The sequence below is a fragment of the Pteropus medius genome, unplaced genomic scaffold, assembly GCF_902729225.1.
Source record: "Pteropus medius unplaced genomic scaffold, Ma_sr-lr_union100, whole genome shotgun sequence".
Taxonomy (NCBI): Eukaryota; Metazoa; Chordata; class Mammalia; order Chiroptera; family Pteropodidae; genus Pteropus; species Pteropus medius.
The window spans coordinates 9,008,823-9,025,445 of NW_024349802.1; the positions used below are offsets into that span (position 1 = coordinate 9,008,823).

At 39.3% G+C, this 16,623-nt stretch overlaps 2 protein-coding genes and 1 pseudogene across 41 annotated transcripts in view; 1 reads left to right on the forward strand and 2 right to left on the reverse strand.

Moving 5' to 3' along the window:
* KLHL3 (kelch like family member 3) overlaps positions 1-16,623 on the reverse strand; it is a 235,899-nt gene that overhangs the window by 123,392 nt on the left and 95,884 nt on the right. For 3 of the 40 annotated variants that reach the window (XM_039836147.1, XM_039836142.1, XM_039836145.1), the window contains one exon: positions 15,156-15,290. The exons of 34 other annotated variants lie outside the window; for them this stretch is intronic. The gene's annotated coding sequence lies outside the window, so the exon portion shown is untranslated. Of the gene's footprint in view, positions 1-9,859; positions 9,915-15,155; positions 15,291-16,623 lie in introns of all 40 variants that reach the window. 3 more of the 40 variants (XM_039836150.1, XM_039836143.1, XM_039836144.1) reach the window with 2 other exon arrangements.
* On the reverse strand, positions 4,397-7,179 carry HNRNPA0 (heterogeneous nuclear ribonucleoprotein A0). The gene is given in 3 exon segments (XM_039836157.1): positions 4,397-6,073; positions 6,075-6,137; positions 6,140-7,179. Coding segments are annotated over 3 exon segments (927 nt in total). The 5' UTR covers positions 6,863-7,179; the 3' UTR covers positions 4,397-5,932.
* Positions 14,190-14,308, forward strand: LOC120581699 (uncharacterized; annotated as a pseudogene).

The window sequence follows — 16,623 nt, forward strand, 5'->3', positions numbered from 1 at the left end:
TGTGTAAACACCATGTGGTTGGGATGAAGGTGAAATAAAGGTACACCTTTTGCTAATCAGTCACACCTCTTAAAAGAGGTCATATTAACCTTACTACCAACAGAGACAACAGCAAGCCCTTTATATGCATTCTTTCACTGAATCTATTCAACAACCCACATGAAAAGGTATTACTAGTAGCTTCTCCTTTTTAAAGACAAGGAAACTGAGGTTCCGGCCAATATGTTCATGGTCACACAGCTAAAACGTGACAGCGTCAGGAATAGAATTGATGTCAAAATTTACATCCTTAAGGACTATGAAATATTAAATCAGATGTCTACTCTGAGGCAAATTACTTTGCAATATAAGCATCAAAAGAAAAAATGCACTTTTCATATGGTTTCCAATAACAAGTAACTAAAGAAGTGAAGCCTAAATTTTAATCAGAGAACATACACTAAGTCAAGGGGACTAACTCCAATTAGTTTGTATGGTGTGAACAATCTGAGATGGTGCCACAATGCTGAAAAGGAATGGATACATCATTTCAATAGAAATCAAATTCTAACCAAAATGCAAGTTATTTGAACACAGGAACCATGTTTGTCTCACTGCTATGTATCTCTACATCCTAGATGTGTTTTGCACAAAGAAGGTAGTCAATACCTGATATCAATGGTAAACATTCAGAATTAAGCATACTGTTTAAATGATGTAAGTCCACATCAGAGATTATTAGAGCAAGAGATAACACAAACCTATTTCAGATAATTTTTAAGCAAATCATACAAACTGGTAAAAGAATCAAAGGAGCAAAAGAAGACCTGCTTGAGTAGAAAACACAGTTAAGGAATGCCTAACAAGGTATCTTCTTAAACCCTTTTCCTCTCTGAATATTCAAATCTTCCAGCTCCAAGTGCAAGTAAAAAAGTAGGTGGAAAAAGTCAGTAAGAGACTTAATTGCCCTTTCTAGCCTTCCTACATTGGGATTCCTTTTTTAAAAGCAGCTTTCAAGTATCTTTTTATGATAAATGTTTTATCTGGTAATAAATTCTCATTTAGGGAGAATTCAGTTTACCCAAAAGCAAGTTCCAATGCCAAAGAATAATTTTCCCTAACCAGTTGTGTGCTTTTCTTTGAAATGAGTAATAAATTCTATTTCCCAAGATACTTCCACACATCATACTTAGTAAAAGACCAAATTTAAGCAACAAGTCACACGAATTCAAATATAATCCAAAATATGAATTCTTATGAAAATTCATTATCATTTCCCATTTAAGATCTCATCTGATTTGTATTTCTATCACTGAATATTTTAAGTTCTGCCTCCCTTAAGCTGATTTTGCTATTAATATTTAGCAAAAATCATGAATCACAAAATAATGCAAAATGAAATGTGCTTTTAAAGGTCTTTGTGGTCTAGCAATCTACGAAAAAAGCAAGGAGCCAAATACATCATGCTCTGCACTTTGGCATAAGCTGTGGAATGCCCTTGCCATCCAAATGTCTCTTCCTTAACATTTTTCTTGACCCACATGGAAAGTCGCCACTATGGCTCATATTTATCTCTAAAATATCCATACTCTATATCAGTTAATTTAAATTCTTACCACCCAAACTAAATTGTGGAAATTTTGTAAGGGCTGATCCTTACTATTTAGCTAAATCATGTTCATTCTCATTGAACGGATTTTAAAAACTAGTCTAAGGGTTCCTTTTCAGAGCTGTTAGTGAATAATTACCAAATATGACTAAAAGATAACAGTATCAAATTAAAGGATTTAAGCAATTATAATCTTCACATCATAGGAAAATGAAGTCCAAAGAAAATAAGTTAACTTTATTTCTTCAGACAGTAATATGTGTAGACATCAACATGGGAAAACTAGCAAATATTTCTGCAGTACAACTACTGAAAACAAAAGCGGAAGACAGTAATAGAATGGTCCTCATAGGCCATTAACTTTTATCATGTATAGTCCAGCTTTGAAATTTTTCAGAAAATGTTTGAATTTACCCTTAAGCTTTAAAAAAGCCACCAATGAGTTTATTTCTTTATGTATACTGAGAATTGAAAAATATTTGTATCAGAAAACTGTTGCATTCTCATTATCTAGCACATTTAACCAAGGTAGCCATCTCATCACCTAAGTGTATTTGATGAGCAAACACATCTGCAAGGATAGTAATACACTGCCTTATTCACAACAGCAAAAAATGGAACACATCCATCAACAGAGGAATGTTTTATGTTGATACAACTATACTATGGAACATTATACAGGCATTAAGAAAATGGTCTTGCTATGAGAATGTTAATATATATACAAACTACAAAACTACATAATTCTATTTTTTAAAATTAAGTGTATAGAAGACAGTGGTGAATATATGCCTGTTAAAGATTATTCTTGAGGAAGGGGTTTGGTCATACAGGTAGGATTTTTACTTATTTTGTTTAGTTTGGTTTCGTTTATAAGATTAATTCTAACAGTTATTTTTAAAAATATACCACCAAAGATTAAGATTTCCATATTTTCTATTTCCTAGCAATATTGGTATTTTCTGTGAATTGAGATACAATCCAAATGTTATGCAACACTCTAAGTGATGTACAGAACATTTCTTACGCTTTATGTATTCTTTCAAGGGACTTTTTATTGGAAAAAAATTTTATAATTTCTCTTCCCTTTAATAGAAATCTTAAGACAAAGGCACATCAGAATAACCTGCTAGGAAAAAGTACTGCCCTAAATTTAGACAGTCTTTGCTGCCATTTCAAAAAGAAAACAAAAGAGGGCCTTCTAAAACGGAACAGGATTTTTTTCCAGTAATCAAAATTTTACACTGACTCAGCAAAAATTGGTTAAAATGTAAGAGACTTACCCTAAGAGCAAATGGCTTTTTTTGGTAAAACCCATACTGTCTAGATGTAGCTCTGCTCAAATCAATCCAAAAGCCCACTTTCAGTGAACAAAGTCATACAAAATTTAATGTTAAATGCAAATTCTCAAATCTGAGAAAATCAAGCACATTTAAAAGACGAATAAGCCTACAAGTAACTAACAGTCACTTCTAGTCTTGGGGGAAGTAATCATAAATACCAAATTCTCGAGTATCCTCAAATTCTTTAAATTATGCTTAAAAACAAAAACTCATTGTGAAATAGATTTAAATATGAAATCAATGTTCCAAAGCACTAAGAAACAATCAGTATGTCATTCTGATTTGGTAGTTCTATGAACATTAACAAGTTGCAAGCTTTTTAATACTTGAAATTATCGTGCACCTTGAGACCTTTCAAAGCCCTTTTAATGATCACCACTGAATTTATACTAAAAACACTGTAAACGCAAAAGTCCTTCACACAGACAAAAAAATTTATTTTGCTAACCTTTCAAATTAGATTTAAGCATGGTGCAAAAATTGTATTCAATACTGACTAGATTCTGTACCACTTTCTTCCAAGAATTCTTAAATTTGAATAATGTTCAGATAGTTCTCATAGGTGAAAGAAGTCAAAACATACAACTGGTTGGCAAAAAAAGTCCCACATGCCAAAAATCCTTTCCTAAAAATTGAGAAATTCTGCCTTCACTAAACACCAGTCCAAATTACAGAAACTTGTAAAATACATGACAATGAAATGTTAATATACTTCAAACAGGATACTAAGTCACCTTTCAATTAACAGGAAATAATTTTACATAATTCATTTAACTTTTTAGAAGTCATTATTTTGAGGACTACAAAATGAACTTATCAATTTGAAAACCCTCCAAAAGTTGGTCTATTCCAATTGACCTGGAATAGATTTTTCCCTTTCTAAACCAGAGTAAAAAGGCAAACAGAATGACTATTAGAACAAAATAATTTAAGTATATCACATTCTCTGTATTCTAGAGGACCTCCAAAAAGCTGGACCAAAATACCAAATGAAAAAGCTAACATGTGCTTCACTGAAAGTGAAAAATAAAACAAATTTAAAAAAATTGTAGAGCCATTTAAGAGCAAAAGATTTGACGGTGTTTATTCAATGGGCAGAAACATCTATCCCATCTGTCACATAAGTATACTTAGATATTTGTACCAAGCATTAGCTATCATTTGTCAAGTTGACTGAGCAGCCACAAACTAGCCTAGTAACCTTGACCTTTCTTATCTAAAGTAGAGCACTGGCAATTAGGAAAAAATTTTTGGCAAGAATTAGATCTTAACTATAGTGACAAGAACTAAAAGAGAAAAAAGGTCAATGTTAAAATATTTTTACTTTAAATCCCAGTAATCTCTTCTTAGTATGGCTTTCGACTGCAAGATTCAAGTCAAATATTTTATGGTAACATTAAATGTACTAGATTAACGGGTACTCTGAACCCACCCACCAGATTATACATACTCTCACTCAATCATGTAAAGAATTGAATTCTTTATTTGTGATATCCATAAACGTTGCTATTCTGTATTTCTATTCAGGAAGGCAATTTTCTCCTATATCGTTTTGTTTTTTATAAACAACAATTTGAAATCTATTGCATGAAAGGGCTACAACTATACATTTGTTAACCAAGCAGAATACAGATATTTTGCTTTACAACTTGCACCTAAGATACCAGTACACATAGCTGGTTCATTAGCTGTCATAGCAATCTAGGGCCATTGCCCAAGCTATGCATAGTTTACATTTTCAAATCTCACGTAGAAAGATCAATTGTGATATGGACTGTTAACTACATTCCTGTAAGGCCCACCTTAGTTACAAGTAAATGTGTAACCAAAGTCTGCACAGATTTTTGATGGCAAAACTTCTAATCTGATGCAATTGTCCTAAGCAAGTTTTTAAACAAATTGTTTTGCACACACTGCCATTCTGCCAGTAGATGGCGCTACAACGGTTGAGGGGAAGGATTTTCGTGGACCGTTCAGCTATAGGAAAAAAAACGTTTAAACCTGCTCTGAAAATACAAAATGCATTGTTTGCGAGTAAAATATAACGATTGTTTGTAACCATTCATTACAGACAAACCAATAAGAGATGAAACTAGGCCATCTGAAAGTTTTTAAACAGTTTATATGAATGAAAACACATGCTTAACAAAAACTATTTCTTTAGAACTATACAGTACATACTTTGAAGTAAATTCTCATAAAAAGTGACCAATCATGTCAAGATGATAAGCAAGTCGCTTAGTACAGAAGATGGATGCACAGAAACTTTAAAGACTTTAAAAAGCCACATCCACCATTTCAAAAGTTTTGCCTGTAAAGGGATAAAATTCAACACGTCACTAGCAGGGTAACAGAAAAAATAAAACCACAGGACCTCTTAAAAGTTATCTAAATACACATCAAAAATTAAGAATTAACACGAAAAATTTTCAAATAATATCCCTTAAAACGGTGCGGAATGGACCCTAGGAAAAAAATGTTAGACATGTACGGTCAAACACAATGATTTATTAAAAATAAAACGTAAAAATGATTTTTGTACATATGCTTCCAAATTTCAGGCATGGGATCCAAGTAGATTTCATAGAAAACGCTGTAGCCAAGTATCAAGTCCTTACAACAAAGTAAACTACCCCCCACCCCAACCCCCACCCAGGTTTTGCTACAGAATCAGCAAGTTCACTCCCTCCCCCAAAAAACACAAATTAAAACAAGACATTTTGCTAGTATAAAAACGACCAAGGTCCAAGTAATAATAAAAAAATAGAGTCCATCAATGACTGTAACACAAAAAATGTGTATGTGGGGCCGAGTCCATCTTCAGAGAGACAAGAGGTGGCAGGCAAATAGGGCGACACCCTCAAGGGTAAGCAGCCTTCGAAGCGGCTCCCCCAAGGGCATAATGGGGAAGGCAGTGGGAGGGAAAGGGACTCAGGAGTTGACCCTAGTTGGGTTGTTGAAAAGCTACCCCTATAGCCACTCCCAGGCATTTAAAAAATTTTTAGAAGGAGCTACCTCCATAACCACCCCCACCGCCATAACCGCCTCTGTAAGGTCCACTGTTACTGCGACCGCCCCAGCTGCTGCCTCCTCCTCCGCCGCCGCCGCCGCCGCCGCTCTTCATGGGCCCGTAGGAGGACTGGGTGCTGGCTGGCGCTGCCGAAGCCGCCAGAAGCCGTGCCGTAGTCACGCTTCACCGTGGGACCAGACCGCCTCCGCCGCCTCCGTAGGCATTGTAGCCGCCGCCGCCACCGCCGCCGCCGTAACCACCGTAGCTGTTGTAACCGCCGCCGCCGCCCTTGGACAGGCCGTTCTGGTCACGACCACCGCCGCGCCCGCGGCCGCCTCGGCCGCCCCGGGAGGACCGGGAGCCGCCTCCACCCCCACCGGAGTGGATATCCTCCTTGGGTACGGCCTTCTTCACTTCTACGCGATGGCCCTGGATCGGATGGAACTTGACCACCGCGGCCTTGTCTGCCGCGTCGTGATTCTGAAAATACACGAAGCCGAAGCCACGCTTCTTGCCGGACTGCTTGTCGGCAATAATCTCGGCCTTTTCCACGGTGCCAAACTGCGAGAAGTGCTCGATCAGGTCGCCCTCGGCCACGTCTCCCTTAAGGCCCCCGACAAAGAGCTTCTTAACCTTCGCGTGGGCACCGGGCCGCGCCGAATCCTCCCGGGACACCGCCCGCTTCAGCTCCACCGTGTTGCCGTCCACGGCATGGGGCGAGGCGGCCATGGCGGCATCGGCCTCCTCCACATTGGAGTAGGTCACGAAGCCAAAGCAACGGGAGCGCTTGGTCTGAGGATTCACCACCACCACGCAGTCCGTCAGAGTCCCAAAGGCCTCGAAGTGGCCGCGCAGGCCCGACTCACTCGTCTGCACATTGAGGCCGCCGATGAACAGCTTACACAACTGGGAATTCTCCATCTCTACGGCCCGGGCCTTTCCCCCGCCCTGCGAGCTCCGAGCTTTCGCCGTCGCCGTTATCGTTGGCTAAGGGCCTCTTCACAGCTTGGGCCCAGCCGTTGCTGGAGCCGCCACCGCCGTTCGCCGACGGGGAAGGGAAAAAGGGAAGGGGAGGGAAGGAGGAGAAAAGGAAGGGGGAGGGAAGGGGAGAGGTGCCGGCTAGAGGGCGAGCCGAGGAGACTGGAAGACAACCAAGGCCGCCACTGCTACCGCCGCCGCCGCTGCCACCTCCGCTCCCCTATCTGGGCACCACACAAAGAGGCCGCTGAACGCGCGCGCACCCTCCCCGAGGCGTGCGTCACCGCCGACGTACGGCAGCTCAGGGCTGCCCGCCAATCCCCGCCTCGCTCTCCTTAGTCCCGCCTACCGCGCCGCAGCGCCGCTCTCGATCATGGACTCCCCGCCCTCCGCGGTCTATTCAAGCCCTTGGCCTGCACTGCCTCTGCCGCCGCCTCTACTGTCCCGCTTTCGCTCCCGGGGCTCCCCAGTGTGCCTTGACGAGACACTCTCCCGGCCCTCCGCGCACCTCTGAGATTCATTTCCTCCCAAGACCGCGGCTGTTCCCAGTGATTTGCCCCCTCCCCTTGCCGTATCCACTAGCCTAACTCTGCAGTGGCGTTCGCGCCAGCCCCTTGAGAGACATGTCAGTTCAGCCAATCACCGCGACCCACTCGCACCCACTTCCGTTTTCCGCAGCCGCTGGACGAGCGCGCTCCCCGGAACGCGCTATCCCCAGCGCCCCGTGTGCGTATCCTGTCTACCTCCCTCCATGCCTCCTCCCACTCTGAGCTTGGCGCGGGTCGGGGATGGCAAGGGGTTGGGGGGAAGGGAAGCGACAGCGGGGGCGCGCTGGGGGCCGTTCCCAACGGATGCGGCCTGGGGCGCCACGCGCGGGATTTTTGAAAACTTGACTGTTGGGGTTTGGGGGCCCGGATTTACCCGCCGCGTTGCGACTGGCCCGCTACACCTGGTGTCCTCGCCCCTCCCGTCCGACGCACAAAGATGGAGGGTAGAGGCCTGGTTGGGGCAGGCAGTTATTAGCCGTTTACAGTGGGCCCGATGCGCGGTTAACCTAAGACATTGGCACGTGGCCCTGCCCAAAAGCGAGCCCGAGGGAATGTGAAGGGCAGCACAGCAGTGCGCTAAATGCGCTTCATACTTTACAACCGAGGACACCCTTTGGCCATCCGGGAAGCTCTCCCAAGAAGCCCTCTCAGCCTCAGTGTACTCTGACAACCGACATTTTCATTTTACCCCAGTGAACACGTCATTTTATATGTTTCGTTTACATATCTATGCGTTGCTTCCTTTCCAGCTAAAACCTTAGCTTTTTAAAGGCATTTGATACCACACGAACATTATATACAAATGTCACGCACCCCTGATAACTGCCTAACAGACCCTCACTTGGGTGGGAATGCAAGAAAATTAAAATGGCTTCCATTTATTGAAACTTTATGTGCCAAGCAAGATAAAGTGGGTCACAGGATGAGACGTTACGTGACCAAGAGCCTCCAAAACCATGTGGTAAATACTGAAGAGGAATTCCTCACTGCATTCGGTACTATTCAGGAATGATTTGTGAAAGAGGTGGAAGTTGCACTGAATTTCAGAGTCAAAAGCTGGGTAAGATTTCTAGAGTGAGTGTATCTGAGCAAAAACCAGAGGAAACAAAGCTACGTAAGCTTCAAGGGGCAGTAAGTAGACCAGTTTGACTGGAACAGGATTTTGATATAAGGTAATAAGAGGTAAAGTTGGTTGAGGGTCTTTTATATTATGGAATGTCTTGAATTTTAAGTTGAGTTTGAATATTATTCCAAAGGTATGTAGATAGGCCACAACCTTTGGAGACAAACCAGAGTCTGGCTCCTACCATTAATGAGTCACACAGATCATCAAACTGTGTGACTTTGGGCAAGTCACTTAACTTTTTTAAAAACTTAAACTAGTTTTATTGTCTGAAAACCAGAACAATAAAACACCTCTCAAGTGTAAAAAGTAAATGATATTCTGCATATAAACACAGAGCACAGTGCCTGACACATAGAAAGTGCTCAGTTTATCCAATAAATGCCATACCAGGTGCTGGGAATATGGCAGTAAACAATAGACAAAAATCTCTGCCATCATGGAGCTTACATTCTAGTGGGGAAGAGCAGACGATAAATAAGAATGGTATATAGCATGTTAGCAATAAGTGCCATTGGGGTAGGGGCAAAAAGAACAATGGGAAGCTAATACCTTGTTATAAAAAAAAATGAGTCAGATATGTCAGGATTTGCTAACTAATAAGAAAGAATGAGAGAAATAAAAGCATTCCAGTGATTGAAGTCTGGAAGCGTAAAATCACAGCAATGGTAGAACTAGAGAATCTAAGAAACTATTTTGGAGGGAATGGAGATGATGAACACAGCTGTTAATGTTTAAGATGACACTGTGTTGTTCATGGGGCATTGTTTTTTGGGATGCCCAAGACTATAGTTCAGATGAGAGATTAGACCTTAAGAAATATATTTTAGGGTCATCCAAAAAATGTTAAAACAATAAAAGATGAATTTCTGAAGGAAATGACCATTACTTATTTTCCCATCTAAACGGTAAATCTAAAGTAACAGTTTTCTCCTACATTGTTTTAAAATAATCTTCCACACCACTGAATTGTGGACCCATTATGGGTTTAATCTGACTAAAGAACTTCATAGAGGCGTGTGTCTGGTATGAGCCTTACATATAGAAGAGGAGTAGGGATAATGAGAAACAACACAAATATGTTTGAGAGACATTCAAGAAGACATTCAGGATATATGCAAGATAATTGGATGTTAAATTCTTTTCAGAGATTAGATTGGTAAAGGTTGGGACAGTGGATAAGGAGTTGTTATGTAAACACTTAAATGATGCAGTCAACCTCCTACCCCTCATCATTCAGGGAGACAAACTTTTATTTTTCTACTTTACCTTTTAGTTCACTGCTAGAGTATCCTGGCTTTACCTTGCTTATGGGTGTGTCAGCCTTCGAAAACAAAAATAAATAAATAAAATAAAAATATAACTGAAATTTACACAATCTTTGGTTTTCACCCCTCCTACAAACTTGATTCCAAAAACCTCATTAAATGTAGTGGTTACACAACTTATAGAACTGCAGGCTAAAAAGGGTGTATTTTACTGTACCTAAATTATACCTAAAAATAGAAAACTGGAAAAAGGGAAAAAGAATGAACTGAGGAAGAAAGGGAAAACTGTGGTCAGCTATATTTCCAGAAAGCAGCAACTTTGATATTTTTAGTCACCATTTTATAATATCCAAGAATATCTTTTTTGCAGTTAGGGTTCTGTTACTAAACTGTGTCTCCCTCTGCCACCAAATTCATATGTTGAAGCCTTAGCACCCAGTACTAATGAATGTAACTGTAATTGAAAATAAGGTCTTTAAAGAGGTGATTAACTTAAGATGAGGGAGTGGCCCTAATCCACTGGGACAGGTAACCTTATAAGAAGAGGATGAGACAGCAGGGGCAAATGTGCACAAAGGGATAAAAGTGTGAAGAGACTGGCCATTTTCAAGCCAAGGGAAAAGGCCTCAGAAGAAACCAACCCTGCTGGCACCTTAATCTTGGACTTTGAGCTTCCAGAACTGTAACAAAATTAATTTCTTTTGTTTCAGCCACCTAGTCTATGGTACTTGTTATGGCAGTCCTAGCAAACTAATACATCCACCAAGAAGAGAAGTGCTTTCAGTGTCCTTATTCAGGAGTATCAGACCTCATTCATTTGTACCTGCAAAGCTGCCTATACAGATCTTGCTTGGATTTCTCTAGGCAAGATTACACCAGATCTAGTGATTTTCCAATGAATTCCATAACAGGGTCACAGAACTATACTCCTTAAAATTAAATAAATTATTTTACTTTTGGTTTTGAATTTTATGGCTTTTATTTACAGTACCCTAAAAGGTTTTTTTTTTTTAGTGCATTGTTTTTACTTAGTCCAGTAAGAACTTCAAATTTTTTTGAATATTTCCTTAAGCAAATTTTACACTGAACATCTTCTTCTCCATGAGGCATGTGCCAGATCAGTGTGAAAATCAAGTTTTTAATCTTACCAGTTAAATCTATTTTCAACTTCTAGTTTCAGCCTGTAGTATAGTTGACACTGGATAACATAAAGTTTCTCTTCCTAACTTATACAGAAAAGAGAAATAATTTGCACTGATTGAAATCAAATTTCCATTAACCTAAAGAATAAGCTTTAATCTGTGAAATGTTCTATACTCAGACCTGTGAGTAAAGCAATATTCATACCACCATAAACATTTTGAGTTCTTAGGAATCTGGTTCTTCCTCATTTCTAAGTACACATTGAACAAAGCAAAAAACAGGTTAGTCTACTCAGTAAGCTGCAAGAGTGGTATTTGGTTGTAGATGCTCAGTGAGTTCAGATATGTATAAAGCTTTTCTGGATCATTCAGGATCTAAACATTTTTAGTTACACGACATCACAATTTCAGCACATTAATATTAGAGAAAAAATTACACGCACCTTTTTTTTCCAACTAAACTAGGAGAAAATTGAAAAAATAAAAACAATTAGCCAAGATTTATATGAGCAACAATGTAATGATGATTAGCAGCTATGAAACCAAGAATCACATGCTCTTTGAGGAACCTATTTCATATGATAATCACTGGCTGAAATCTCTCAGTATATATAACAGTGATTTGTTTGGTATTGGCTATGTGTACACCCTAATTTACCTGAAATATATTTTACTTGGCTGCCCAGGATTCTAAATATGTTCTATTTTCCAGCTTCTGAAATAACATATAAAGCACTTTTCATTCCTCGGTATCAATTACAGGGGTTTCTTTCCAGGTTTAAATTGTATATAATTCAGTTCAAATTCTAAAAATTTGCTAATTCCCCTCATTGGTTTTGGGGGTATTTATTTTTCACCAGGCTCTAATATGATTATCTACTGCATCAAACCAAAATATATACTAACACATTTTCTAAGTTTCATCACAAGGTTTTGAGCATGGTTTTTCACAGCATTGATCTTACTGGCACATTGAAAAGTTTCCCAAAAAGAGTAAGTCTCATTTTATCTAAGCCTTTACCATAGATAAGGCTTTTTATCATGCTGTGTTTCAATTTTAAAAGAATCTTCCTACTCCGCATTCTAGAATCATAAGAATAGAGCATAGGGAGACTCACTATATCAACCATCCAGTCCAAAACTTTCATATGGCTGATGTGGCCCAGAGAGTTGAAACAATATGCCTAGGGCCACACAGACAATAGCAATGCCATAATTTCAAATTTGTGGTAAACTGGCTATTTTACACATGGCTTAGCCCATAACACTCTTGCGCATACAGTTTCTTTATAGGCTTCCTTATTTAGAAAATAAAAATATTGTTAAAGCAGGAGTTGGACCATCATTCTATCATTTGAGTCATCATTTATCCAAAGTCTGCTGACAGCCTGTCTCAAAGGAAGTCTCAGGGCTCAATTTCTCCTAGCTCAAATTGAGATTATAAGAAATATACAATTTGGACATTTGAATGAGATTTTGCCTCTAGAAGATAAAGCTGCAAGAAAACCGGAATTAAAATGATATTCACCCTAGACCTGGCTCTCAGCTCGACATCAGCTCAGGGAGCACTAGGAAAGGGGAAAGAACCAGAAAGGTACCTATGTCTACCAAATGTCAGACTAGCTTGCTCTTTCCTTTCCACAACTTCTGCTTCTGGGCTAGGGAGAATAAAAAACCAAGCTTGTTGAGGCATTCTGAGTTCATCTGATATTAATTTTTGGAGGCATATATCAACCTGAACCACCTCAGTTCTCTCACAGAAAAAGCACAATTAAAGACTTACACTGAAGTTTTCTGAAAAGTCTTTTTATGTCTAATTCCTTTCAGATATTAAGACTTATAAAATGAGTATGGTGAATACAAAAGTTACTTCATAATTCTAGGTGAAAGAAATGTCATATTCTTTTTCTATTACCAAATTAAATTTTATCCTAAGCCATCACTTGAAAATTTAACTTCAGTCAATATGCTGGGGTCAAGTCCCACCCCTAGGGCACCCTAGGGCAAAGACATCAAGTTTTACTCTGTCTAGAACACTTAGGGACAGCCCTCTGATCTTTGGTCCAGATTGGTCACTGCTGATAGGCTCTTTGTCCAAGACCACAGAATCCTTTGAAGGAAGATGGCTCTGCCACTTCCTGAAATTTGCTTCCTAGCTTGAGCTGCGGCTCCTTACAATGGCTTAGAATCCCAACATCAAAGGTGCAGGTTCCCACTGTACCACAAAGCCATTCTGTGCTGAGGACAGGCCACGTTCCCAGGGGGTTACAAGGGAACAGCATAAAGGGACTGGATAGTACTTCCTGCTAACTCCATGGAGCCCGCCCTCCCTGAAAAAAATCTCTCTTTGAGGTCTCCATGGTAGACTCTCCCTCCTAAACTCTTGCCTCATTCCCTTCTCCCCTGGGCCCACCTACCATAAGCCTTTCAATGCCTTTAATAAAACAAAAGGCAGTTATATTGCTTTGGCCCTGGCTGAACAAAATCTCAAGGAAAGAAAACAGAAAAGCATTCATAAAATAGGGCAAGAAAACAGAACAAAAGGCAAATTAATATTTCAACAAATTATCCTATCACGTGTCTATTATAAGGTATCCTTTTTGCTAAACTATTTGAAAGGAGATGTAACACAGGCCACTGATCCATTACTACCAACTAATCCACTAGCCCTATTCAAGTTTTTGACAATTGTCCCAATAATGCAAAAGGATCTAGTCTAGGATCAGATGTTGCATTTATTTGTCATGTCTCTTTAGTCTTTCAATCTATAACAGTACATCAATCTTCCCTTGTCTTTGGTGAACTTGACTCTTCTAAATATAAGACCAGTTATTTTGTATAATATCCCTCAATTTGGATCTGTCTGATATTTCCTCATGATTAAATCATATACTTTTGGCAGGAATAACACTCTAGTGATATTGCATCCTATCAGGTGACACTTGGTTTCTCATTTATCTCATTACTGATAAAAAGAAGTGACTGTATGACTTCTGAAACTAGGTCATAAAAAGCATTGGGGCTTCCCTTCCTCTCCTATTTCTTGAGTCACTCACATGGCTTTTGGCCTCATTTCTTTAACACATGTCGTGCTCCATAGAGGTACTCTGACATAGCAGTTGGCTTCATCTAGAAAGATTATCAAAGAATTGGTGGACATATTTTAAACCACCATAAGAAGGAATGAAAGTCGACGGCCATGTCACCCTGAACAAGCCCAATCCCATCTGATCTCGGAAGCTAAGCAGGGTTGAGCCTGGTTAGTACTTGGATGGGAGACCACCTAGGAAGAATAGGTACTGTAGGCGTAAAAAATTAAAAAATTAAAAAATACGGGATTGTAAGTTGACAAGTCCTTGCAATCTGTGAGGTCAACCAAGGGTTGCCTTGCCTTAAAAAAAAAAAAAAAAAAAAGGAATGGAGAAGGCTGGTAAAGAGAGAAGATGAGCAATATCTGCTTCTGGAAGTGGGAGAATAAATATAAGACTGCTGGAAAATTTAGTTGGATTTCCAGGAAAGATCTGTGATAATGGACTTAAAGGATCAGTCAGCCCCTTGAATTCATTGGCTAGGTTAGTGCCTCTATCACATATACACATATCTTGTGGTTACCCCTATTACTGCTTTTATCAGGCAGATTTTGTTATCAGGCAGTATTTGTTAACTTGTCTGTTTCTCCCACTAAATGATGAACCTTTCAAGGTCTGGAACTGTGAACTATCCCTCATATGATAGGCATTCAATTAATATCTGTAATATAATTTAATCAGTTCTTGCCTTTGGGCAAGAAGAGAAGAAGGAAAAATGAAAAAAGGAAGCCACAACATACCTTAAAAAAAAGGGAAAAGTGAAAATGAAATAAAATAATAAAACTTCCAAAAAAGAGTAAATGGGCACTGGAAGGGTCACAACATAACTTGGAAAGAGAGGAACATTAAATTTGCCAGAAAAACTAGTTTATTGCCAGCCTACCTCTACTTCTCTAGGTTTTCCACTAGCTCAAATTCAAGCTAGCTTTGCACTCCTTCCTACCTGGGCTTCTAGACCCAATTCTAACCAAAACACAGGGTGGAGGCTTATATTAGTTTTCAATCATTTCCAAAACAAATTACCTCAAAACAAGTGGCTTAAAAAAACACAAATTCATTATCTTACAGTTTTGTAGGTGAGACGTCATCAGGCTAAAATTAAGACGTCATCAGGGCTGCATTCTCTTCTGGGGGCTCTAGAGGAAAAACTTTCTTTCTAGAGGTTGCTCACATTCCTTGGCTCATGGCCCATTTCTTCCACCTTCAAAGCCAGCAACATAAGTATAGTTACTCTCATACTTCAAATTTCTCCTGCTCCTTCTTTCATTGTACCATCTTTCTATCTCTCTCTCAGCCTCTCTTTTCTCTCCCTCTGACTGCAACCAAGAAAGGGGTTCATAAGGTTAGATCGTACCTACCTGGATAATCCAAAATATTCTCCCTATCTCAAGGTTTTTAACCTTCTTAAGCACATTTATAAAGTACGTTTTGCCATCTAAGTTAACACATTCATAGGTCTGGCGATTAGGACGTGGACATCTTTGGGGGCTCTACCTATCAGAAGATAAAAGAAGAGAATGTGCCCAGGTGGGAGCTCAAAGAGACCACACATTTCTACAGGTCATAAAGCCTAAGCTTATTTAATTAAGAGAAGGAAATTTTCAACTTTGATTACTCAGTTTACTTAGCACTACATATGAGATTGAAATGCCAGATGTTGAAGCAGGACACAAGATGTAAGAGAAGAGTGGGTAAAGAATTCAGAAAATACCACAGACAGACAAGCTTCTGTGTCTTAAAACTACTGCTGTGACTTAGTGGTTTCAAAATGTAGAATTATAAAAACACACAATCATATACTGTTTTTCTTTGGTGAGTTACATATTTCAAAATAGCTCAAATTCCTTATTTTCCTTCCAAATGCAATGTTCTACTTATATGCCACCAGATGGCAGAGAAGAGCAGAGAACCACCACCACCACCACCAAAAACAAAACAAAACAAAACACTTTTTCTTACACTTGGAGAAGTCCAGTCTTCTGGATAGAGGACAAACCTAAACATCTTAGAATAGAAAAGCACCTTATTTTTAAGGCTTTTCTTCCAGAGGCATCAATTTTACAATTTTCCTCAGAATGATATCTGAGAAACTTGTTAAAAATGCATATCAAGATAATAAATATAGTTAAGATGAGTTCAAAATAGGCAAATTCTTAAGTTCAGAAAGAAATGAGAATAACTTTTGCTTAAAGAGAAGCTACCTAAAACAAACAAACTCAAAAAACCAAAATCCATTGCTTTGGCCCTGACCTCTTTGAGGACATTTATTAGCTGCCTCCTATCCTCAGATGGCTGTGTCTCAAGTACCTCAAATTCAACTTGTCCCACACTAAACTCACCATCTTCCATACTTTCTCTTCCTCTTGTTCCCTGTTTCAGTTAAGAATAGTATCAACCTAATTGCTAAATCCAGAAAACTTCAGGTAATCCTTGCTGTTTCAATAACCCTCAGCTTGTAAAGAATCCCTTTTTCTTCATATACTGGTTTGGAAATAACGCACTATTTTAATTCTTTTGTAGTTATCCCAGAAATT